General features: G+C 38.3%; 2 protein-coding genes across 12 annotated transcripts in view; one reads left to right on the top strand and one right to left on the bottom strand.

Annotated features, from left to right (window-relative positions):
- Positions 1-7,983: 7,983 nt before the first annotated feature.
- Positions 7,984-23,107, bottom strand: LOC139670507 (uncharacterized). Of its 10 annotated transcripts, none has more exons than XR_011697490.1 (7): positions 22,601-23,107; positions 20,781-20,885; positions 18,568-18,635; positions 18,155-18,371; positions 14,181-14,252; positions 11,507-11,556; positions 7,984-9,889 (listed from the first exon to the last, which is right to left on the bottom strand). XR_011697490.1 is itself a non-coding variant. In XM_071552327.1 (5 exons), the coding sequence occupies exons 1-4, from the start codon at positions 23,053-23,055 to the stop codon at positions 11,549-11,551; spliced, it is 636 nt and encodes a 211-aa protein (XP_071408428.1). In that variant the 5' UTR covers positions 23,056-23,107; the 3' UTR covers positions 7,984-9,889; positions 11,507-11,548. The 10 variants fall into 10 exon arrangements, 6 of the variants coding, with proteins under 6 accessions (XP_071408428.1, XP_071408429.1, XP_071408427.1 ...); XR_011697492.1 differs by lacking the exon at positions 14,181-14,252 and adding an exon at positions 10,966-11,073; XR_011697491.1 differs by lacking the exon at positions 14,181-14,252.
- Positions 22,364-24,432, top strand: part of SLC16A7 (solute carrier family 16 member 7) — an 85,758-nt gene continuing 83,689 nt past the window's right edge. For both annotated transcript variants that reach the window (XM_071552323.1, XM_071552322.1), the window contains exon 1: positions 22,364-22,586. The gene's annotated coding sequence lies outside the window, so the exon portion shown is untranslated. The remainder of the gene's footprint in view (positions 22,587-24,432) is intronic.

Here is a 24,432-nt window from a genome sequence, read left to right as displayed (position 1 = left end):
TGACTTTGGCTATATCCAGCCATGTTATGGCCTCTTGACAAAGTATTGAACTTTGGGAGATTGTGGATAAGCAACCTGAAAGAGATCATATAGATCAAAGAACAAGTTTGATATTAATTGAAAATGTGGGGAGTTTTCTGAATTCACCTGCCCCTTGTACATGCCAGACGATTGTCTTAAGCATTAATATCTCTGTGCAGACATCTCTCTTCATAAAAATGACTAAATATTCTTAATTGCAACAAGGAAACTAACTGTTCTGAAACTACAATTTGCTCCTGTGGACAATCCCTGTAAGGATGAAATTTCTTCTTCAGTTATTACTTACATATATGTATGTGGAAAATTTTTTTCAGAAGTAGACATGGAGATAGACCTTTCTGCTTGTAGTTATTTCATGCTTTGGGTATTAATTTGAGAGAAGAGTCAGTAAGGTTTAAAAAGTATTAATGATGCATGAATAGGTCTCATTTTGGAAAAGAAACATGTTTTCATGAGGAAAAATCTGGAACATATGCTATTTTGAATTGGTTTTGATTGATTCAACTTGCCAATAGATTTTCCTCAGAAGGATCCTCTTCTGTTCCATTTACTGGCCACCAGTTTAGTTCTGAGTTCATGACAGTTCACTACACCTTGGAAAAGCATTTTTTAATTACTTTTTTTGCTTTCTTTGACTCCAGTGTTGATGTCCTATGTATAAACTGACACTGTCATAGGTGCTAAAAACTCTTGCTTGAATTTTCCCCATTATCACTGTGGAAGGTGGAGGGGAAGGACTGGTTCACTACCTACTGCAGCCCGGCCCCTGAGAGGATAGCCAGTGACCAAGCCAAACAAAAGCATAGCTGGTAGTCCTTCTAATACTAATCTACAATGGTTTGGCAAAGCATTCCTGGGGAGTTCTGAATTTGGTGGGGCAAGGTTTTTTCCCCTTTCCCTTCGTTCTTCCCTGGCTCAGAAAGTGGTCGGCAAGAGGTTTCCATGTGCTCGTCTTTGCCAGTACCCCACGTCTCTGGTCCCATCTGCTTGGGTGCGCAGCCGCTGCCTTGCTGGGCTCGCAGCAGCACTAGGAAAGGTCCTGGCTCACTCCCGATTCCACACGTCTTGCACTGTTTTCCTCTGACGATGGCCACCACCGCCTGGATTTGCTCCGGACTCATCGAGGGCAGCACCATCTGCAGAGGTGTTTCTAATCCCTCAACACCTCAGAAAAAGCCCCTCTGGAAGCGGCGCCGCCCCCTCGGCTGTGGCTTTGCCTCGCCGGGGCCCGACAGCGTCCCCTGCTGCCTGCAAATATGACTGCACCGGAGGGGCAAACATCGGAATGCGTTCTTTGATAGTTTTGGTTACGGGGTTGTTGTTTGTTCTGTTCTGGTTTTGGTTATATATATACATATATTAATATTAGCAAAGAACTGTTACTTCCCTTTTCGACATTTTTGTCCTTGAAGCCTTTCAATTTCAAAATAATAATAACAACAACAACAATAATAACTGAGAGGGAGGAGTTTTCTTTCTCTCTACCCCAGGAAGGATCCCGCCACCCTTAGTATACATTTTGTCTTGTTAAACCAAGACACACCGTACTAATAATATCACTATAAAAGGTTACAAAAATACTGATAGCATGCTGTAATAACTTCCACACAGAGAAGTCCAGAAAAGAGCAATATTAAAGACAGCAGGCTTCTACTGACAAAATTTACAATTGGATTTGCTGCGGAAGACATTTTGTCTCATTAGAAAGTAAAAGTGCAAGACATTTGTTAAGATGAAAGATAATGTTTCTTACTTAATAAAACCCAAATATAATAGTTGCCATAACAAAAGAGGCACTCCAAGAGTGAAATTACCACATACTTCATATCTCTAATTCTAACACAAACATAATTTCTCTTCTATAAAGTACAAATCACTGCACATTTTCCACAGTTCATGCTGTATATAGATAATAATAATGGCTTGGAATAAAATAACTTTTACATTCACTGCTTCAGAATATAAAGGATAACATTCATTAAATGTACGGAATAGTCTTCCATATCTAAATCTGCACTTAGTCCTGATATTTTGATTTTCCTTCTTTAACATAAAACTGTGCTTTCACTGGACCTGATCAAACTCCTGCATTTTTAAGTTGGAATTGTCCTACTACAAGTAGAAGGTTTCAGTTTTGCAACCTTACTGTCTTGTGCAGAAATATACAATAAAACATGTATTTATGCACCTTCTTTCACAGCAGCTTCAATGCCAAGCTAAAAATGTCAGGAAGCAAAAACCTGTGATAAGGGCATATGGCAAAAAAATACTTTTCTGTCTAAATGTTGTGAGGTGATATTTATGACTGGCAAACAGCTGACGGGGAAACACCTCACAATGTTTTCATCAGGAATACGCAAATTGTTAATACAAAATTGTTCCAGACCACTGAGCATGCTAAAGTCAAAAACTATTTTATTAACTGATGAAAAGGTAATGCAGTGTCTCAAGGACAAATCTGATGTGCTTAAGATGGGGTAGTAGTGTCATTAACAAAGTATGTGAGGAATTGATTTCTCAGGTACCAATAAAACCGGAAATACTGCAGCCTGAAACTGATACAATCAAGTAGCAAAATCCTGTGCACATATACAGTGTGATATTTTGGCTACAACTAGATTTGAACCTTAATTACAATCTTCACAAGCAAGCCTTTGCACTCAGATTTAAGCACTCTGATTTTTTTTCAAAGGTAGAAAGAAATACCAGTTTGCAAGGAAACTGAAAAACTGTTTCATTAACTCACGACTAGTTAGATATTATTACAACTTCATGTCTTCCCATTTCATACAAAGCATGATACTCCACTGAGAATGTGTTTTCACCTGTAATGTCTAACATCTCTTCAAATAGTAGCAGCTTTGAAATAAGCATGCATTGGGAGAGTTGAGCAGTGGATACAATATCCAAACTCTCCTCCCTCCATTGCTAGTGCAAATGAGTGCTAGAAGCAGTTTTGCATCCCCAATTGATTTTTTCCCCCCCCCCAGGTTTCTTGTGTATAAACTACTACCTAGTTGATTTCTCATCTGTTAAAGGTTTGTGTAATAAAATAATGGTTATGTAATTGTTTATTCAAATTCAGTACTATGTAAACAATAGTTTCATAGATTTTTCTGGCCAAGTACCCATCCCTTGTGGTTTTATATTTATTTAATTACCTATCTGGTATAGTGCTATTTTTATGATTACCAAGCTTCATTACCATGTTAAAAAATTACTAAAAGCTGTGTCATAAAATTTACTGCTTAGTATGAAGCTTTGCATTCACTACTTTTATAATATACAATTACATAATATATTAGTAATAGATATTGTTAACTTGATTGGAAAAATCAGGCCCTTTTTGTAAGTAGAAATTACAGCTTCTGTAGTTTTCAAAATTTATTCATCATGTGGGTTCATTTGTTACTGGTCCTGTACATTTTTTCCTTAAAGATGAAAAATGCCAGTAATTTTAGCATAACCACTTGCGAATTAGGCATGAGACACTTATGTCATCAAGGAAAATATCTGCAGTCAAATATTCATTCCCAGTTACTAGGAAATGTGGCATTTACTTAAATAAAACTCTATGACAAATTCAGCTGCAGCATATCTAGCCTTATTTACACAATTACACATAATAACAATTTCCCCTCATTGGTGTTTCTCAAAAATGTGATTTCTGCTCTTAAATGCAGAATGAGACCAGTGTTTTAATTTCTGCTTTGAATCACATGGAGCTGAAGGTTGAATGTGGCACTCTGCCACTCAGAGAAGCATCTCTCTGATGTTGGGCTGTCCCTTTCCTTTTTATTAATCTTCTTTTTCTCTCTCCTCACAAAACTGATTCACACTTGTCCTGACAAGGGATTCACAGAGTCTCACAAATACTTTGAATCAATCTGTTGCGTTAAGTGTATTCCTTCTTTGATGAAGAGGATTAATGCAAAGCAAATGTCATCACCAATTCTTAGAGCAATCCCTTCCAGCCCGTGTCAGTGCATTTTGGTCTTCTCACTTCACCCACAATGATATTTGTATATTTCATCTGAACGTAGTCCTTCTCTTTAAAGAGGTAAGGGCAGAGGAAAGTTTTCCCAGTTTTACTGTCAAATAATACCACCTGTGGAGAGTGCCTGATTACAGTACAAACTAGTCTCTCTTGCTATCTGAAAATATCTATCAGCCGAGCAAAGAAAAAAATAAAAAGAAAGAACTTTGGGGGCAAGTTGTTTAGTTCCAAGATGGATTTCTTTTATATAAGAACAAAAGGGATGGTTTTATAGTCATATAGCCAATATTTTTCTCTGTTAAATGAGGTGGAGAAGTGCACATAGATGAGGAAAATAATTTAAATCATGTTTCCCAAAATTTAGGGTCTCCAATGAAGCAACTCACAAAACAGTAGCACAAAACCTATGTTCTCAATAAATTACTTGACTGGGTGACTAAGGCTGATTATCATCTCATCTATGAATATCAGAGATCTTTTTAAGCAAGACAGTTTAAAAGCCTTTTAATACAGTTTACATACACTGTACTTAAGTTTATTTGTATTTGTGCTTATACCTTGCCATTGGAAGAAGTGTACAGCATCTTTTTTCCTACTCACAAAGAAGACCTGGTTTTCTCAGGTTCATTAGTACATGATTGCAGTGCTTTGAGCTATGTTTTGAAAGAGAAATCCTTATGGTGTAAAGCCCTTATGATAGATTTGTTCTCAGAACTTCATCTTTAGATGGTAATGAAGAGCATAGAGCTGTCATTCAAGATTTCCCCACTGTCATCTTTGCTAGTAAATAATGTACTTGATTCAGTATCTCTGCAGTTTTTATAGCTGTCAATGCACTAAAAAATAATAGGCTAGTGCTCCTGCCAGAAGTAAGAGAGAGTTATAGTGTGGGGATAGTCAAAGGAATCAAATGTGTTAAAGCTATGTCTTATCCCTTCTTCCCACCTTGGTTTCTTGATTTCTCAGCAAACACTTCTCACAGATTTGCTTATCCCCTTGAAAAATTAGAAATAATATTTCTCGGAGTTGTGCCATAAAGCCATGTCCATGAGATTTTAAAAACAGTGGGATGAGGATTTACTTTTCAGTGACAAAAGGCTTGATCAGCACTTCTTCACTTCAGGCCATTATTCTGTGAAGACCTCTCACGCCAACTCTCACAAATCGTACTGGAACTGAAAGGTAAAAGCACTACATGGAGACTGATCTGCCACTTCAGCCCTTTACAGATCTGCATTTCTACTGCAGGTAATGCACGTGGTGTAGTCTCAGCAATAAAATTGTCTTATTGAAATAAGTAGTATAAGCATGTAACTGATAATCACCTATAATGTTTTAAAAAGTGATTTAACATTCTTTTAATAAATACATCACAAAACTAACAGCATGGCGTGTTGTGAGGAAAATGTGTTCTGCATTTTAATAAGACTATTGCAACTGAATTGTAATACATTATAATTAATTGCAACTAATACAATTAGAATTATTTTTCTTTTGTATCACATTATTTGTTTCATAAGCTTACCAGCTGCAAAGTCTATTGTCATTTTGGTTGCTGTTAATGAATTCACTACAATAACCTTCAACCAAAAATATACAAATTATAATAATGGTAAGAATAATCTGGAAATCTACAGAATCATCACTTGGAATAAAGTGATAATATAAAAATCCATAAAGAAGCAAATAAACTGTCATAATAGATCTGTATATTTCTCATTTTGTTGTCCTTTATGGACATATTGTCTCAAGATGTTTCAAAGGATTACATCTGTTTTAATTACTTTTAAGACAAATAGATTTAGATACCAGGGTTGGCCAAAGATCTAGCATTTCCTTTTTAAAAACTGGGAAGTCTTTACTGACATATCTCTAGAATAATTTGTTACTCAGATCTTCTATTTAAAAGAAGCACCTTAATAAAATGTGATACCACAGGAGAGATGTCAATAGTCCTTCCAAAGATCTATTGTGGGACTAGGTTGAATCAGTTGTAGCTATGACAGCACTTTTTAAGACTCCTCTTCACCCATTTCTGTAGTTCTGGCTTTATAACATATTCATAGTTCTCTCTTTATAGCACATCATACTTCCTCTGTGTTGTTTCCTCTTTTAATTTCCATTTCTTTGCTGGTGTCCCTGCAACATTCCCATCCTAACAAAATCTACTAAACATGTGTGTGTAGCAGAGGGTAAAAACATAGTTTACTTCAGCTGTGAAGAGGAAAACCAAGCTTTCTGTGCTACCTTTGTCCAGTCCTTGTTACTGATACCAGCCTGATGTTATCTGCTTCTGTCTCCTTGCCTACATACATTCGAAAATTTTTTTGGATTAGAGGAAAATGACCCCAGCAGTAAAACCTTATCTCATTTGTCTATGTCTACAGTGCTGAGTAAAGTAGATTTTGAGGGCAAGCTCAAACCCTGAACTCAACCATTCATACTGCTTAATAATTAACATACTCTCTGGTGTGGTTCTTACCTGTACCATCTAACACTCTCCTGGAAAATGCCTGGCGTTGCAACAATCAAGAGCCACTGCCCCACCCAAAGTTTTCTCCACCCTATTATCCCTTACTAACTTGTTACCACCTCCAGCACCATTCCAGCAAGTCTTGCACCTTGAATACACCCATAAGCCCTGTCTATGACAACCCAGAACCTGTAACAAATGTCCTCACTAACATGCTCTGAAAACAGCATTCTAGGCTGCAACATTCTTTGATTATTTAAAATATATTAACTGAAAAAAAAAGAAAATTAAAAGTCATTACTATATCTCTGGATCCAAGGATAGTCTCTCCCAGGAACAGTCCCAAGGCTAATAATATTAAGTGGCTGTGGCCAGTCTATGTCAGTTGGCCTTAGAGCTAAACAATGCTCCCTGGCTGTTTACAAGTACAGGTATCTCCAGTTGTTGTAAGGTGAAGATTCAGGTCAGTGCTACTGGTGATACATAAATTCACCAAACTTGTCAATGTTTAGCTATGCTGTTCAAGACAAAATAATTCTGCAATCATATACATTCCTACAAAGCTTTAAACAGAAAAAGAGGGGCTAACTACATACAGACATCTTCAGATTTATAAGTAGTAAAAGAGTATGTGCTTTCTGAGATTTAGATATTTTGGTCTGTTTCAAGCATGGAAAGCAGAGAATCAAAAATTCAATCTAAGTTCATCATGTAAAATCATTTTTAAAGGTCTTAGCAAAAAACATCGCTCCATCAAAATAATATAAAGGCTGCTATATTAATTAAAATACTTGCAGGGAATAGGGAACTCAGTGCTGAAGGGGTTAAGAATTATATTCTTGGTTGGCATAGGAAGTTGGATGGGAAAAAATGTGCAGGAAGAGAATCTGCCCAGCCTCTGCGAATGCAGCAAAAGATTATCCACTTGGGAGGCAATAACTACTTGTTTTTTGGCGTAATTTTTATAGTGTGCTTCTAAAATAATTCTGAGTGACTCATCCCAAGACTGTTGTTAAATCAATGGTTGCTTTCTGTTGTGAATGGCCTCAAACAGAACCAGGGTGAACTCCATAAAGTGATGAAAAGGCTAGTAATAATACACTTCTTAGCGGACAGGTTTACCTGCCTAAATAGTGCAGTGAAGGAAAATACTTCACTTATAAATTTACAAAATGAGTTCTTTGAATGAATGTTTTATCCTTTCTTGAGTCAATACATAGCTAATATGTCACTAATTACAGGGAGCAACTTGAAGCTTTGAAAAAAAAAAGAAGACATTTTAAAAAGGAGAAGTCAGAGCTTAATTTAAATACATTGTCAAAATTCGGTAAAAATAAATATGTGTATAAGGAGAGTGAATAGAAACCTTGGATGTGATTGGTACTATACCCCATTTTAGTAGTAAGAGATCATGATATCAGATAAGAGAAACTCTAAATTCTATTTGAAGTGAGGGACTTTAGGAAGAAAATATTGAGGAACTCTGGGAAGAAAATTTTATTTTAATATAGAAGTCCAAATCTTAAAATTATTGTAAAAACATAGTCAGCAATAGCAGAAGGTTGAATTTGATTGCCAAATATGTCCTTTGAAATTCTGTTTCTGAGATCTATAAAAACTAAACTTCTCATAGCATTGTGCATGCAAACTTCCTCTCAAAAACATTTTAGATTCTCCACAAGACACTTCCATGACTTCCCTAAAAACTATGAAATTGCATAATCAAGAATTATTTTTGTTTAAACAAATATAATTTACATCATTCATGTTCCTTCTTTCAAAAACAATTTTATATAACACTATAGGTTAAAATTATGTCATTTTCTTTTACTAATTTGAATTTAATCCAGGATCTAATTCTATCTACAAACTTTCAAACCATCAGGTTATGCAAACTCATATATTCTTAATTTTCTGTGAGTGTGTGTGTATGTGAAGGTGGGACAGAGGGAAAGAAGACTTTTGCATTAAGGAGGTACTAACATGTCAGGAAATAGGTTCTCATGTAATTCTGACTGATGCACTTTTGTTCAGCCTCTAAAATACACTGAGATACATGAGAATAAAAAAGCTGTCAATAATAGGGAAGTCACTAAATGTCGTAAGCATAGGAACAGAGGGAGTGACTGCTGTGTTTGCAAATTGCTCTTGTTCATACAGTCATGTTCCAAATTTGCAATGCATCAGCATCTTAATACTTTTATTTACTTAATCTGCATTTCAATTTCTTTTTTATTCTTGAAGACAAACAATTTTATTTTGTAACTGCAACACTTGTTGCTTTTGACAAACTAGGTAGTTCTTCTCCCCTTTCCCGTAACTGCAATAATTTAGTAACATAACCCAGAATGGAATGTAGCCCCATATCAAACACCCTTACTGTTCTAAGTGTTCCTAATGGTGTCTTTTACTTCCACTCCATCCTCATTCATTGAAGGACTGCAGCTAAGGCTGATGTCAGATAAGTAGAGGTGAGTAGAGATGAGTAGAGATGCTGCTGCTGCTGCTGCTGCTGCTGCCAAAGTATAAATTTCTCCAAAAAATGTATTTTAGTCACTTCCAAATTATGTGAGTGCAAGCCAAATGTGCTTATTACCAGAATTTTGAAAATTTTATTACTTTTACACAAATGTAGAACTATCATTATGCCTGTTTAATCTAGTGCTCGTGACATTCATACAAAATTTGGCAGTCTGTGATTAAATTCCCAGATTTCTCCCAGATCTTAGGTTAGCATCCTAATGTCAGAGTACAAAGCAGAAATGGGAGAGCATATTCTACCTTGTACTGAGCTGTTTTGTGCTTTTAAATCCAGTGGTTCTTGAATGGTTTTCTGAACCACATATTATCAAGCCATTGGTCTCTCGAAGTCAGAGATGGTGTCTTACATAAAATCGAATTTCCCCAACATATGAATATCCCATCCATAAATTTCCCAATCCTCACATGCTCCACATACCACCTATAATGGTGCTTGTCTGAACTCTAATTTGCTCTCTTTCTGATTGAGGGTAGGAGTCTGAAACAGTTTATTTGACAGGTTATAGATATTCTGACAGTAATGCACAGAAGAGAGACGATTAGACTCCTCTTACTTTCGTTAGAATTGTCCTCTTTACAAAACCATTCACACCCTAGCATTTAGGATTAGAGAAGTTTAGGATTTAATTCCCCTAAGCTGATCTGAAAACTAAACCTCAGCTGCACAGCAAAGGTGCACTTCAACAGAAAGAGACATGTGGCTTTTTCCAGCAGCTTTGTTTGGATCTGGTCCATCCTCTTCTTTTCTTATCTGAGTTCCAAGCAAATTGTTTATACAAAGCCACAAAATACTTTGATCTCAAACTAAGTGATATTTTTTTCCATCAGTCTGGGACCTAAAGTGAAAAAAAAAAAAAAAGGAAGAACAAAACAAAACACTGGTTTCTCAGAATAAAAATTATTTCTATTGCTTAATTTAGAAGCTAAATTGAAAAATCAATTCTTTGCATGGAAGAATTGAATATAGTCTCATTGGCATAAATGCACTGCAGTACACAAGTGAATTGAAAGCTATATTCCTCTATTATTGCTGAGATCTGTCACCAGTAATTTTAGAATCACTTATTGATTTTTCATTATTAAGATTTAGAAAAGCACTCATTTGCTAATCTGAGCACTTCTGAGTTCATTCACAATAAAAATAATTACCATAACATCACCAAAATGAAATACTCAGACAAACATCAGTAAGCTACTCCAATTATTACTCCAATAGAGAGAGCTTTTCCCCATTGGGACTGTTGTTTTGCGTTGTGTTCTTTTTGGATGAGGACCTGTTTGTTTGGGGTTTTTTAAACTTTTTTAAGCCACTCTATCTTCACCTCTTTTGTTAAGGATGATGACAGAAACGTGTGACAAAAGTACTAAAGAAAAACTGTTCACTAAGATGGAAAATTAACTGTGTAGTCATATATGCATAAAAAATAAGTGTTGGTTCATAAACAACAAATCAGTCTCATTATCCTCACTCAAAACACATGATTGTAATTTTGTCAACTTTCATTAAAAAACTCTCACTGATAAATAAATGGAAGTTGAATTTATTATATATATATCCAATTTGCTCTCCTTTGAGTGTCATGCCTTATTTTATTTGATAATATTAAATGATCCATATCACTACAAGAAGAGTGGGAGCTAGGATTTTTTGATGAACATTTCTTCTTTTACTGTATTTTGGTAACTATTGTTAGCTAAGTATTTGATGAGGGCTGTAAGAAACAGAGAATGTAGCTCTCACATGTGTGAGAAAAAACTCACCAAACACCAATATTTCCTATCATAGCAGAAAATAGCTATGAGAGTACTGAGTATTTCTACCTGTGCCAAGTCTGAACATACCCAGCAAAGAGGTTGCATAAAGAAAAAAAAATATCTCCTTTATGAATGTCACAGATCAGCTGCCAACTACCTGTAGGTCTTCAGTTGCTGCATTGATGGCCAGGGTTCATCAGTCATAGTTTTGGACTTGTCAATAAATAACTCCCATTACTTGAGAGCTTTTGAGTGTTCAAGCCATCTGTAAGAAAGGTTCATTTGAACTTATAGAAAATATGAGTGCAGCAAAGTTGTGACATTTTTTCACTTCTATTGGATAATACACCCATATCACAGGATCTTTTCCAAGCACACTTTTCAAAAGGAGTACATTAATGACTTTCAAATGGAGTACTTTAGCAACCTGTGGTTTTAAAATGGTGAACTGACCGACAGAGCTTTAAGTCTTTATGTTTAGGTTCGTATATTCATGGGCAGACAGAACCACACTGAAATTTCTCTTACATCTAAAATAACATCAGGGAAGACATAACAATCCACTTCTCCATCCTTATCATTGTTCAGTGTTGGAGACTGCAGGAGAAAGTCCATTACTCTGGAAACTCCTAAGTAACATGTACAACTTAATGGGTTTTTGTTTCAATTTTCTTCAGCTTAACTAATAATGTACTTACCTAGTGCAGAAGTATCAGCCAAAATTCAAAGCCTGTCATAAGTCATTGTACTGTAGGACACAAACAGAGAGGATATAATGAACTCCTGAGCAGTTAAAATCAGCTAAAGGCAGTATGATAAATTTGAGTCTACTGACCACTTTTTCCATGAAAAACTATGGCAATATTCCAACATGGGAGAAGTTAGGAATGAAGTAATGTCATTTAGCTTTAGATTTTTAAATTGCAGCTGTTTATACTTTTACTAGCACCTTGGTTTTATTTGTAGTCAATAAAGACAAATGGTTGCAGAACACAATTCAACTGACCCCTTTTAGACTTTTTTTATGAAATTATGTGTATTCTTCAGATGTCTACTTCTGAACACTGAGAATAAGGGTAGCCTGGATGGTTAGCTCTGATGTAGCTATCAAATTACAAAGGTTTCATTTGGTTTTATGTATCTTATGTCAAGTAACTGAAATTCAAAATGTGACTGGCTAAGTCTCCTCCCTGCAACTGAACTCTGTATGTATGGCCAGACTTCATGAACAAAGACTTGGGAAGGGCTCTCCCCACCTGGGTCTGCCCTTCCAGCCTGCGCAGTGGATTTTTTAGGCGAGGCACAGCATGTGCAGAACTGACCTCTCCGTTTAAGTCCTAAGGTCCACTTGCCACAGCCACGTGAGCTTGGACAGTGACAGTGAAGTCCTCAGGACTGTCTACAGCACCTGGTACTAACCGGTGCTGACCCTGCTCAGCATCCGAGATGTGATGGGATCGGATGGCAGGGAGGCATTTAACTGCCAACTGAACTCTAATGTGGAGTGTTTGGGATCTTGCTGACTTTTACTATGAGGTTCCTGAACCCAGAGAACACTATAAGCCTTTTGGAAGGGACTGCTGTATTTCACTTTGTCTATCACCACAACTCATCACTGTTGGAAAAACACAGGGTAGGAACAGTGGCTTGCAATCAGATGACAGGTCATCTTATTCATCTGCCCTCCACCAAGAGCAGGTAAATTTTCTATCAGATATATCAAACATATTTATACACAAAAGTCATTAAATGATTTTATGAATTATTACTGAGGAAAAAATAACCATACTAGGACACTTAACTATGATGTTCAGCTACCTCAGATTTATGAATAGGTAGGCTCTTGAGAATAAAAATTTTGACAAAGCTGCCTTTTAATGCTTTTGTCATTCTAACTGCAGTAATTGTAAAATGTTCTTACATTCCATTTTATGGCCATGATAATTGTATATAAAACTTATATTCCTTGTTCCAGTGATTTGTATGGGACAGAAATATCTGTAGATCTAGCTGCTTGAGATGCAGGCTAATGGAAGCTACAGGGTAAGTTTGCCCTTAATTCACTGACTTCTTTCAAACATCCAGCTCTCTGTGCAGCCTATTAATCTACTAATGAGTCAAACCATTTCTAAAGTATACAGGCTTCACTTCCAGGCTTGCTAGAATTTGTTTGCATCTCTCTGTTTCTTTTCAATGTCAAAGCACCATCCATAGCATCAAGCTCATCTATTTTTAGAGGTGCTTTGGATGCCCTTATCAGGAAATATTTTTGTAGTTAATATGAAAAAATATAAACAGTATACAGCACAGATGAGATAAAATTTAATGAAAAAACTATTAACATAAACAAAAAGGTAAGAGTTTGTTTCATGTCTAATACCACAGTACTACAGCATATTTTCATATTGGAAAATTGAAAAGGTTTAGAGGACTGGTTTGGACATATCTGTATCCATAGCTAATCCTGAGTACTTGCTACAGAGAATAATGGGAAGGGTTGCAGAAAGCTACAGGTTCTCTGTGTAGATCTTTTTGTACTGCATCTCTTTCTCCTCTTTCATCTGTTTAATTGCCTGGTTTTCAAATGCCAGGCCTTTGTGTCAGGGTCCGCAACTATTCTGTAAAGCCTTAATATGCTTTATAAATAGAATAGGAAAAATAGAATTTTCATCCAGTGGAGATGCACACAGCTCATATGTTATATCGCAAAAATGTACTTTCAGAGAGACATGAGGCTTTCATACGTAGTTTTTGTTTGTTCAAAGAACAGTAAAGTACTCAAGGTACAGTATACCATCAGGAAGAGCAGGCTAGCTGGGATCCCAGAAACAGGATACTTGGGCTCACAGATCCAAATTACAAACCAAAGAAGGAAAACCAGAATTATCTTTGCATAAACTTAAATGTGCTTGTGAAGTCATGGCCCCTCTTTAATGACTCAGTATATGATGTATTTGAGGTCAAAGATTGTTTATGATATACCTAGTGTAAACAATTTTCAGAACTAAGTATGTCTCAAAAGCTAGTATTTTTTTAAATACTTTGGCTATGAGAATTTCTATTTGAAAAGTTGCACAAGAATCTTCAAGGACTTTGTTTCCAACTATCTGTTGTAATTCTTGTCTGAGTATCTAAGGTTCTTATATAGCTTGTTCATTCTATATTAGAGTAGCTAATATGTTAAGTGCTCCTCCTTTTGGCCTCATCTTCATCTGTTCAGGTACGTTGGCTGGCTGCCACTGCTCTGCAGCTGTCTAGGCTCTGTCTGTGTAGCTGGGTCAGTAGCTACCCTATGGAACCTTTGTTTGACCATAACTTGGATTGTGTCCTTTGTAATTGCTTTCTGATTTTATTTGATGGTTGTATTCAAACCTGCTCTGTGGCATATTAGCTGCTGATCTTCAGATTATCCCAATGGTCAAAAAACCCCCTCTGGTGTTGATGCTGTGAGAAACAAAAAATTTTAGCATAAGAAATAAATGACCCCCCTTGCCCCCACAGAGAGAATCACTACAAAGGAAACAAAAAATGTTTACAGCAAGTATTTTATTAACATGGAACAGGTAAATAAGACACCTGGACATCAAATTCAGAATAACCTTCTGCATTAAGAAATGCAGTCTCATATAATATCAGACTACCAACTCAAGTAACCTTGATAATATCTTAAGTGTATTGAATAAGCCCAAGAGATCCAAGAACTGACACTACAGTGATACACATTTTCAGAATAAAGGCATATGAAGATATTCAAGATTGCTGCTATTTGGCCAAATATGTGTTACCAGATTAGAGTACAGAGTTGCATGATGTGCATGAGTCACAGCAAATGACAATATTACAGAATCCTGATTTATCTTTGGGAGAAACTCAAGAAAGTTCTTTTCAGTATTTTTGTCAGGAACTTAATGACTACAGTACAATAATATTTTAGTTTCTATGAATTTCATCCTGCAAGACAGAAACAGATGGTATATTTTACGATGCTATATCTTTTTCTCTGTGTTCAGGTGGAGCCCAGGGAACAACCCAGCTCACTTGTAAACATATACAGAGCAGTTCCTCAGCTGACAAGGCACTGATATGGTCCACAAACTGCACTGACTCTGTTGTTTAGAACCAGACTTTACACATAGAGTTTACATTTGAGTCCTTCCTTACAGATGCCTAAGGCTTTCTAATCTCTGCTGAAGACTCACTCTAGACCATAATAAATTTTTGCAGAATTCAAGCCATTTGACAAGAAGGGAATATTTCAATACCAATTCAGTATCAGAATTTCATATCCAAAGACATTTCTGACAATGAGACAATGACTGACAATAAAAGGGAAACATGAAAAAAGATTATTATTACTGATTTTGTGGAATAAACAAAACAGAATAGTGTGATCCCAGGGCACCAGCAGAAGCTCCATCAGGCCTAATTGTTACAAAATAAGAAAGTCATCAAAATGGAGAGGACATATGTGAACATGTGCAACCACGTAGCTGCCATGCTATGAACTTGTTGGAGAAAACAGGATTTGAAGACCTTCCTCTACAGAGTCGACTTCTTGTAGTTCACTTTAGAACCACCCCGAAAATATAGACATTTCACTACAGCTGAAATCTTGTATAGTACCTTTATATTGCAAAAACTACATTTTGGACCTAATCAGTAAAGAAAGTAAATACATGATATACTGATGATTTTTACAGTTCTGAAGCATTCCAACCATGATTTTATTTCTTAGGTTTTATTCATTTTGGGAAAATGTGACTATCCCACAAGACAGCTGCAAAGTAAAACATATTTTAATAAGGAGACATAAAGACATGAAGTGAAAGCTCTTCACATATTTTGATCATATAGTCCAGTGCTTTCAACACAACGAATAACAAATTAAGTATTAAAGATTAGTTCAATATACTCAGGGAATTCAAGATGTTCATTATACTCTGTAAACCAATTCACAAGATGGGCTTTCATGTTAGCTTGAGTACAGAATGTGATCCCCTCTTGAAACTATGCTCATTGATGCTTAATATTTTTTCCAAATTCATCTACTCTTAAGGGCCTTATTCAGACTATTATAGATGCAGGATGAGTCATATGTAGTTCCTTAGGCAGTCCAGCTCTCATATATGCAGTGGACCAAGTGCCTCCATGAGGAAATTCAAAACCCTTAAGAGTTCCTTAAGGAGGAAGCCTTTTCCTTTGCCGTGATGGTAAAACAAATAACTTTGGGAACACTCATGCATGATGTTTGTCTGAACACTTAATGTAACTCATGTACCTACATAAAACAGACACCTTCATCCCTTGAGATTTAGGGCACTGAATAAATTTTTGAGCACAACCATATAATGAAGGATGTCTCCTTTTATGCACAATTAGAGAACTTGACCAGAAAGAGATGCTAAGATGCTAAGAGATGCTAGGTAGTACCACCTAAATCTCAGAGAGTTCCATAGCCTGAGCTGAACTATTTATCCTCTACTTTTCCTGTTGAATCTGGATCACAGCACAGAGAAAGACTGAAATATTCAAAGGATTCATAAGAGAGAGAAAAAAGTAAAATAGATCTGTTTCTATCCTAATTATAAGTATGCTTCCCTGGGAGTGATGCTTTCTTACGTCTAGCTCTATATACTGTCCTAAGTATTATTTGCACTGTTTATAACAACATGTCAACATCTTTTTACATTATAATTACTGACATACTGGACTCTAATATAATAAATATTTAGGCAAATTCAGGAATTTTATCTAAAAATCAATTTTTTTTACTATTTCTTTTCATCTTTTAAAAGCAAATAAAAACACATAAGTCAGAAAAAAATTCTCCTGCTACCTTAAAAGTTTTGGAATTTAATGACGTTAGGCATATCATAACACAATGGTAATTTACAGTTGTACAGTTGCATCTAAACTGAGAAACTGATACAAACAGTGGATCCAGACTGACCCAAAATCTCCTAACTAGGATATAATGGAAAGACAAATCAGGCCTCAAAATAACAAAGGGTAATTTTAAACTTTTTATACATTTGTAAGATTTAGAACTTTGTCCTGTTTTGTTTTAGCAGTCACAGAACAAGATATGAAAGGAAAAACATCCTAAACAATTACTACTTAGAAGCAGAATTTACAGAGGTACATAAGTCATTATTATCCAGTGTCATAATAAAACAAATATTAAAATAATACATAAAAAAGGTACATCAGTTACTTTTTAAGAATTACGTAGACTGTTCAAATGACTTATATTATTTCTGCAACCAACCACATCAACACATGAAAATTTTGCAAATGGATTTTGTGAATTTCGTATGTTGCTTTCTTAGTACTGTAACCGTAGTAACTAATACTCTAAAATATTTGATGCATGTGTTATGCTTTATGATTTCAGGGTAAATGCACAGAATTATTTATAATTCTTGTAGACAGATTTTTTAAAAAGTATCTTTCAACGAAAATTAAGCAACAGCAGTGAATTTGTTTGTTTATTTGTTTGGTTTTTGTTGTTTTGTTCAACTCCACATTGACATTAGGTATTTCCTGTGGTCCACCTGAGTGGTTTAAAAAAATAAAAACAGATGTCAGTGGCACAATTCAAGCAATTCTCTGGTGGAAAGATGTCAGTTTCTTTTTGGCAAGATACCAATGACTTCTTTTCCATGCTCATTCTCACAAAAATATCTTCTCATGCTATCTCCCTTCCAGCAGCATGAACCTCTCAGAACCCACCAAGAAGAGTTACCAAATAGTACCAGTTTCCTTGCATGTTCATGCAAGATTTCATACTTTCTGTAGACAGGAATTTGAGAAGCAGAAGAATAATTTGAAGAGAAAGATACTTTTTAGGACTGTTTTAAAATGCACCTACTAAGATCAACACATTCTCTTATTCATAGACGTGGGCCTTTCCCTCCATTCTCTGTGCTCATGGTAGATAAAACAGAATAGTTTCATTATTATAATATAAATAGAAATCACACAAAAAAGAAATCACATGCCTTATAGAGGATGACAGTCAGTATGGCAAGAATGTCACGTAATGGTTGCATAGCAGTACAGATAAAAGCAGCATGGAGGGTAAGCAGGGGGTGTAACTAGTTTTGTATTCTTCCAACTGTAATTTAACAGAGGGACATGATGTTCCTGGGATTTTGGTCACCTCTCTTTCAGCAGTATGATCCTTCATGCTACTGCAATAGTGATTTGTATAACTGAATATGCCAAACTGCATTTTCAACAACAACTTGAGTACTACTTCAGAGCTGACAGGCATGAACTGCTACTGTATTTCAGTAGTATTAGACACAACACTGATCTGGGAGTTGATTTCATCAGTGACCTACCTGAGTTGTTGCCTCCCCTCTAGAAGACAGGCTTATTATCTCTCCCAGGTTTCCAGTTGCTTTTCAATAATCTATTTCTCTTCTACACTTCTACTGACTACTTGCTTCAGCTGATAATTGCCAGCTACCTCAAAGTTTCTGTGATGCCTGATAGAGATCTTTCACAGTCAAGTCTATTCCTGTAGTTACAATGTGCTGTGTTCTCTGTCACTGTGAGCTGTAAAAGAGAATAATTTTTTTGACCTAGAATAGACATGGTTGATGGTTATAGAGAAAACAGACCTCAACAGAAAGATGTACTTTGGCTATATATTATCAATAGAATTCTACACTCTAATCGTATTTTATCACAAAACTTGAAGTATATGTATAGTATATGCCTAGTACAGAACATAATCAGAATGTAATCTTACCTAGGCCAGAACACAAAATCACAAACATGCATCCTTTAGACTCAAACTCTGTGACAAGAAGACAAAACCTGTGATGTAGCAGAGGAATTTAAGTTCAGCAGATGACGGGTAAAATTTTTGTTTACACTAAAACTGCATGACAAGTAGCATGTGGGGAAAATGGACTATTCTAGTAGGGGACTTACACAAACAATTAGTGGATAGACTTACACAAAATATCTTCACATATTCAACATTTGCAGCATTTTTTTCTCCAGTGAAAAATAATACTTATCTTTTATGTTAATATCACTTAAGAGACCTCAAGCAGTTATCAACCAAAACAGGAAAGTGTTTAACCTGCAACCTCACAGAAATCTATCACACTATTTAATGGACAAAGTGAATAACCAGACGTATGACTCTTTTCACACACACATGATAGATAAGTAGGTTTAATTTCTTCATTACAATTATTTCGCTGAAAAATACAGAATGCCACACTCCCATAAAGAGACACATACACATGCACCAGCTCTGAACCTTTAGCAGCTTCTTGAAATTCACTCGGAAATTAATTGCTATCACTCAAACATTTTTAATTGTTACCCTAAGAGGGTAGCTTTGAACATTTTTACTTTTAATAATGGGCTTCCTACAGCAAAGGTGCACAAACAATGGAAAGATGCAGAACAACAACAGTTTTTTTTTAAATCTGCAACAGGGAACCAACTTCAGAGCCTTCATTCTACAAGGCACTCACAGAGGACTGTATTCACTTTAAAAACCTGATGTCATGCAATCAAAGTCAGAATAAAAAATAAATTCATATATCGACTTCTAGTCTGAGGGCTCATGGTAATTTTTGTGACCTTAAGCAGGTTGCAGGCACTAAGCTGTGTCTGAACTTGTGCAGACTGTAGGCTAGAATAACAGTTATATATGCATCTAGCTTCTGTTCAGACTGTGCCTCAGATAGGAAACAAAGAATGCAATGAAGCACATAGCAATAGTAAGTCAATTAAGATACATACACCTTTCCTAGAGAGGGTGTTCTGAAAAGAGGTACTGAAAGAAGCTACATGAGGCAAATATTTATATGCAGAAAATGTATACATCTGTGTAATGGTTAACATATGATACTGTAATCTGCTAGTTCTATATAGATGTTAATAAGTGCAGTATAATATAAATATTTATTTGTAAGCACAGAATACATCAATTTGCACTGTGTTTTACATAGCATGCAGCTACATATATACTATGTAGTACAGCAAATACGGTGTAGGTGAAATGCCTTACCACATATATCACTGTGTAAAATTTATGGTCTATAACATACATTGTATATCTTTATAATTTTAAAAAAGTATATATTCACATATATATATATATATATATATATATATATATATATATGTATATATATTTACTGTACTGATAGCATACCAGTGGAGGAAATAGAATTACACAATGAAAAACAGGTATCATTTCTGTCTTCATGTTTTTTGTTCAGGTGCCTTAGAAAATTACTTTCCTAACGTATAAACCAGCATGTAATCTGTAATATTTCACTGTAAATGGCAATGCAGACAAGCCATGCATTTTACAGAAACTGTCTGAGGTCTTATATGGCCTACAATTTTCTTCAGGGTGTACAATGTGTTCAAATATGGAAGAGAGTTTAAGACTTCTGTAATGTCAACTATACAACTTTGATTTCAGTTTTTTTCTGTGAAAGACTGTACATCAGCTTTCATCATAATTCACATGTTTTTAATCCTGTACTTGTGGATGTGCCTAGAAGTTTGGCCCTAGGCATCGGTATCCAAGCTTTCTTTGCTTGTATGCCCAAGAGATATGGCTTAGTGTTTGTTCTTCCCTCCAGCTGGCTTAGTGGGTCCCTTGTGGGTCTTAGTGGGCCCCTTAGTGGGCCCCAAAGCCTATAGCATAACCTGCTGCCAGGACAGACACCATGACTGTGAGCATACTGGGCACAGGCTCCTTTTACACACTTGTGCAAGAGATGACTGCTACTGCTACCTAAATTAAAGTAACTGTGACTTCCACAATCTGCCCTGTCAGTCACCATGTTTGCTTCTAAAAATGTCCCTGGACTCAGATATGTAACTCAAGCATTACTTAGTTTATGCAAGGTCACAAAAATTATTCCAAACTGTCCAATTTGTGTCAGGAAGAACAGTGTTTGCTGTCTCTATCAGTGAATTACTTACTGCTCCTTATGAGTACCGTGCCAGAATCTGCCCAGAGACTGTAGAGACCTGGCTGCTTTACAAACACGTGACAAAGCATTCTCTCCTGAATCTGAACCACTTGCCCTGGAAACAGATGATACATTAATTACAACAATAACATCCAAAAGAATGCGGGAATGATAAAATGTTACATTACTGGTATCGCCAAGTCTGTGTCTTGTAGTTTAACCATTATAGTTTAAAAAACAGAATAATTAATAACACTTCTCACATTAAAGCAAACTGATTTACAAGTAAAGGGGCCAAGAAACCTGATTTCTGTTAACTTGTGCTTCAGATGGCAGTCCTTTGTGGATGGATTCCTGTGTAATGCTGCCACTTTGTTAAGAGGTGACATGCTCCTTTCCAGATTATTTTTCAAAATCTTTTGTTCACTGTGGCTGATGCTAGCTAGGGAATTCAAATGTTATTAATGGAAAAGAAACAGATAAATTGCACAAGTTCAAGTCTTTCCCTCCTTCACCAGCAGCTCAGCAAACTAGAATATCCCCAACTACAGCCCAAGTTCTCTCTCCTCTTGTCTATACACAGGCAGTCTCAGTTCACAAAATGCCTGTAAAGATTCCATTTGTAACACTCTCACTAACACAGTGCATGCAATAAGCTTTTTAAAAAATATAACCGCATCTCCTTTTGTATGTTTTGCAACACAATGTCAACGACCATGACTACTTCAGCCTCCCCACAGTAGTTTAAGTATTGCACATAATGTGCAACCTTTATGCATAAGAATAGGCATGATGGTAAAGGCTTTAACCATGCAATTATATGATTATTTTTGTCTCTTTCCTTACAGGATTTTAGCCTTAAGGACAGAATTACTGGAGAATTTAGTGGCCTTTCATAAATATGTTCATGATATGTACAAAACAGTTCTTTTTTTTTCTTTTTTTTTTTTTTTTTTTTAAGGAGAGAAAGTTCCTGCTTCAGAAGACTCAAGCCCTGCCTTAAGCACAAAACGAGCTCTGTTAATTGTTTTCTTTTTTTTATCCTCTAACACGGGTAAACTTTTGCGCATTTTTTTAACCTTTCGGTGGAAGAGCCAGCGCAAACTCCCTTAATAATGTGAAATACTTGGTACTCTCAGTGCTGAAGAGGACATCGGGGTGGGACTGGGAGATGGGCGCGTCTTGAGCTGCCAAAAGTGAGGGGAAGAGCGCGACACGCGGCCGTCGGGCCTCCTAGTGCCCTTCTGTCCCCCGGTCGCGCCTCCCAGGGAGGGGGCTCCGCGCTTGGCGGCTCTGAGTCCCTTGGGGCGGGCTGGTGGGCGGGGAGGGCTCACGCCTGGCCCTAGGTGGCGCGGGGGGTCGGCGCTGCCCTCCCGCCCCAGCCCGGTACGGCGCAGTACATCCCATATCACCTCACCCCATCCCATCCCGTCCCGTCCCGTCCCGTCCCGTCCCGTCCCGTCCCGTCCCACCTCCTGCTGGCGCTGGCTCCATCCCGTTCTTGCCGGGCCGGGCGCCGCGCCCCCGCCAGCCCCGCGGAGCCGGGTTGGGCAGCCCGGGAGGCGTCTCCTCCACAGCCCCCGCCCCCCCGTGCCGGTGCTGAAGCGACTCGGCTGCTCCCCAGCTGCACCCCCGGGACAGCGACGTCCCGTCGGCCCCGCTGCAGCACCCGGGCCTCCCTCCCTGCCGCCCGGCCCGGGCTCTCCCGCTGCCGAGGACACCTCATGGAAAATAAATAAATTAATTTCCCCACTCGCACCCGCGGCAGGGAGAGGAGCCGGCGGCGGGATTAGACCCAGCCCGAGCTAGAGACCAGGTAACGTAACCTACCCGCCAGGAGGGAGGAGGAGGACGAGCAGCGAGGCCGCTGAGGTCGCCCCCATCGGGGAGGGCTCCGGGGGACGGAGAAGGGGCTGCCGCAGCCGGGGCGCGCCGGCGTGGCCCCGGCGGGCTGCGTGCGGGCGGCTCCCCCGCGCTGTGTGCGCCTCATCGTCAGTCACACACACACACACACGAGCCGCCACCCACGCAGGGCTGGATGGATGGATGGAAGGATGGACGGACAAACGGACGGACGGACCCACCCCGCGTGGGGCGCAGCCGGCGCCCCCCGGTACCAAAGCAGCCCCTTCAGGGAGACGCCGCACAGCGCGCCGTGCCCCGCTGCCACGCGGGCCGCCGGCTCTGACAGAGGGGCAGGGAGGGAGGCGGGCGGCGGGGCAGGGCCCGGGCCGCAGCTCTGGGGGGAGCAAGGCGCGATCCCGCCCCCGCGCCGCTGCGCGCATCCCCACCGGGCGGCGATCCGAGCGCCGGGGCCGCCTTCCGCCGCATCCCCGCGCCGTGAGACAGCGCCCACCCCGAGCACAGCCGCGGCCCCTCCCGCCCCGGCGCTCCGCTGGAAAATATGGGCGGGGAGCAGCATAAAACGTGCCGCCGCGGTTGCCGTCATCAGAAACGGGCCTGCAAGCTCTGTGGTCGAGTTGACCTTGGAGAAGGTGGATCTGCATGGAGCTACTGTTGTTCCATACGGGCAGCAGCACTAGTTTCCCTTCTCTGGGCTACTCTGAGGCACATGACTCTAGCATTATTATCTCGAAATACTGCTGGCTTTAGTTAATGGTTGTGTATAGAGCTCCTGGTGTAACTGGTACCAGAGCCAGGAAAATACTACTCCATCGATCTCTTTACTTGACCTCTGCCAGCACACAGTCCTTGAAGGGAATGGTCTGATCTGAAAAGTCTCCTTGGCAAGGAGCAGTTTGTCCCGGGTTCGTAGTTGTTGAAGTGGCCCCTAGAAAGCAGTGAATCTTAAAAGAGGATGAGAAGTTGCCCTGTTCATGTTTCAGAGACCAGGCTATCCCCTGGCGTGCCTGGGAGGGCATGCTACCTCTCAGTCCTGCAGGGTCACAGAACTGACAGAGGCTGTCCACTGCTTTTCCAGTGAGGTGCATAGGAAAACAAAACAAACCAGAATAACATTTATAGGTAGCTGGACTTTCAGATAGCAACCTGAGTTTACAGAAAACGAGTCTTACTGAAACGGTTATTGAAAGCTGTTTTGGGACAAAAAGGGAAACTGAAGGAAACTGATGCCTCATGAAGGTGCCCCTTCTTGTTTCATTGGTCTCCATAATAATCACTTGTGTTTCCATAGTGACATCCATCTGTGACTCTCAAGTTACTGATCAAATAATAATGAAATTGGTGCTTGCAGCTTCCATTGCAGGGTATTCTGCATATTCTTTTATGTACAAGTATTAAACATGGCAATAATGCACAAGCGTTTCCCTTCTTATTTTTAAATCAGCTCTCCTTCCATTATTGTCTGCTAACTTTGAATATTGTAGTTGAGCATAAGTGCTGAAAATTGTCTCATTCTACATGGTAGAATAAATTCAGAGAAGAGATTATAGTCCAGATGTTTCTATTATTTGTGCAATTTGCTGCAGAGATGTAACTCCATGTATCTGTATAGGCCGAGTATCTTAGTTTGCAACACAGAGTTTACAATGTAAGTGGCTTCAAAGCAAAACAGCTGATCATTTTGAATGATGGCTGGCAAAGAGTGTCTGGATGTTAATGGATTTTCTTTTATGGCAGCTTTAAATAATTTTGGTTAATGAAGACAGCCTTATATCATGGACATGTGGAATAGCTTGAAT

Source organism: Pithys albifrons, chromosome 3 (assembly GCF_047495875.1).
Source record: "Pithys albifrons albifrons isolate INPA30051 chromosome 3, PitAlb_v1, whole genome shotgun sequence".
In the NCBI taxonomy this organism is placed as follows: Eukaryota; Metazoa; Chordata; class Aves; order Passeriformes; family Thamnophilidae; genus Pithys; species Pithys albifrons.
This window is presented reverse-complemented; position numbering and strand designations above follow the sequence as displayed.

What these genes read in the sequence shown, in the direction of transcription:
- LOC139670507 (XM_071552326.1), bottom strand. Translation starts at nt 23,055, where the DNA reads ATGCGCGCAGCGGCGCGGGGGCGGGATCGCGCCTTGCTCCCCCCAGAG. An exon ending in CTCCTCCTCCCTCCTGGCGG is followed by an intron (nt 20,886 to 22,600) that starts GTAGGTTACGTT and finishes ATCTGTTTCCAG; the next exon opens with GGCAAGTGGTTCAGATTCAG. An exon ending in GATTTTGTGTTCTGGCCTAG is followed by an intron (nt 18,372 to 18,567) that starts GTAAGATTACAT and finishes TCTCTTTTACAG; the next exon opens with CTCACAGTGACAGAGAACAC.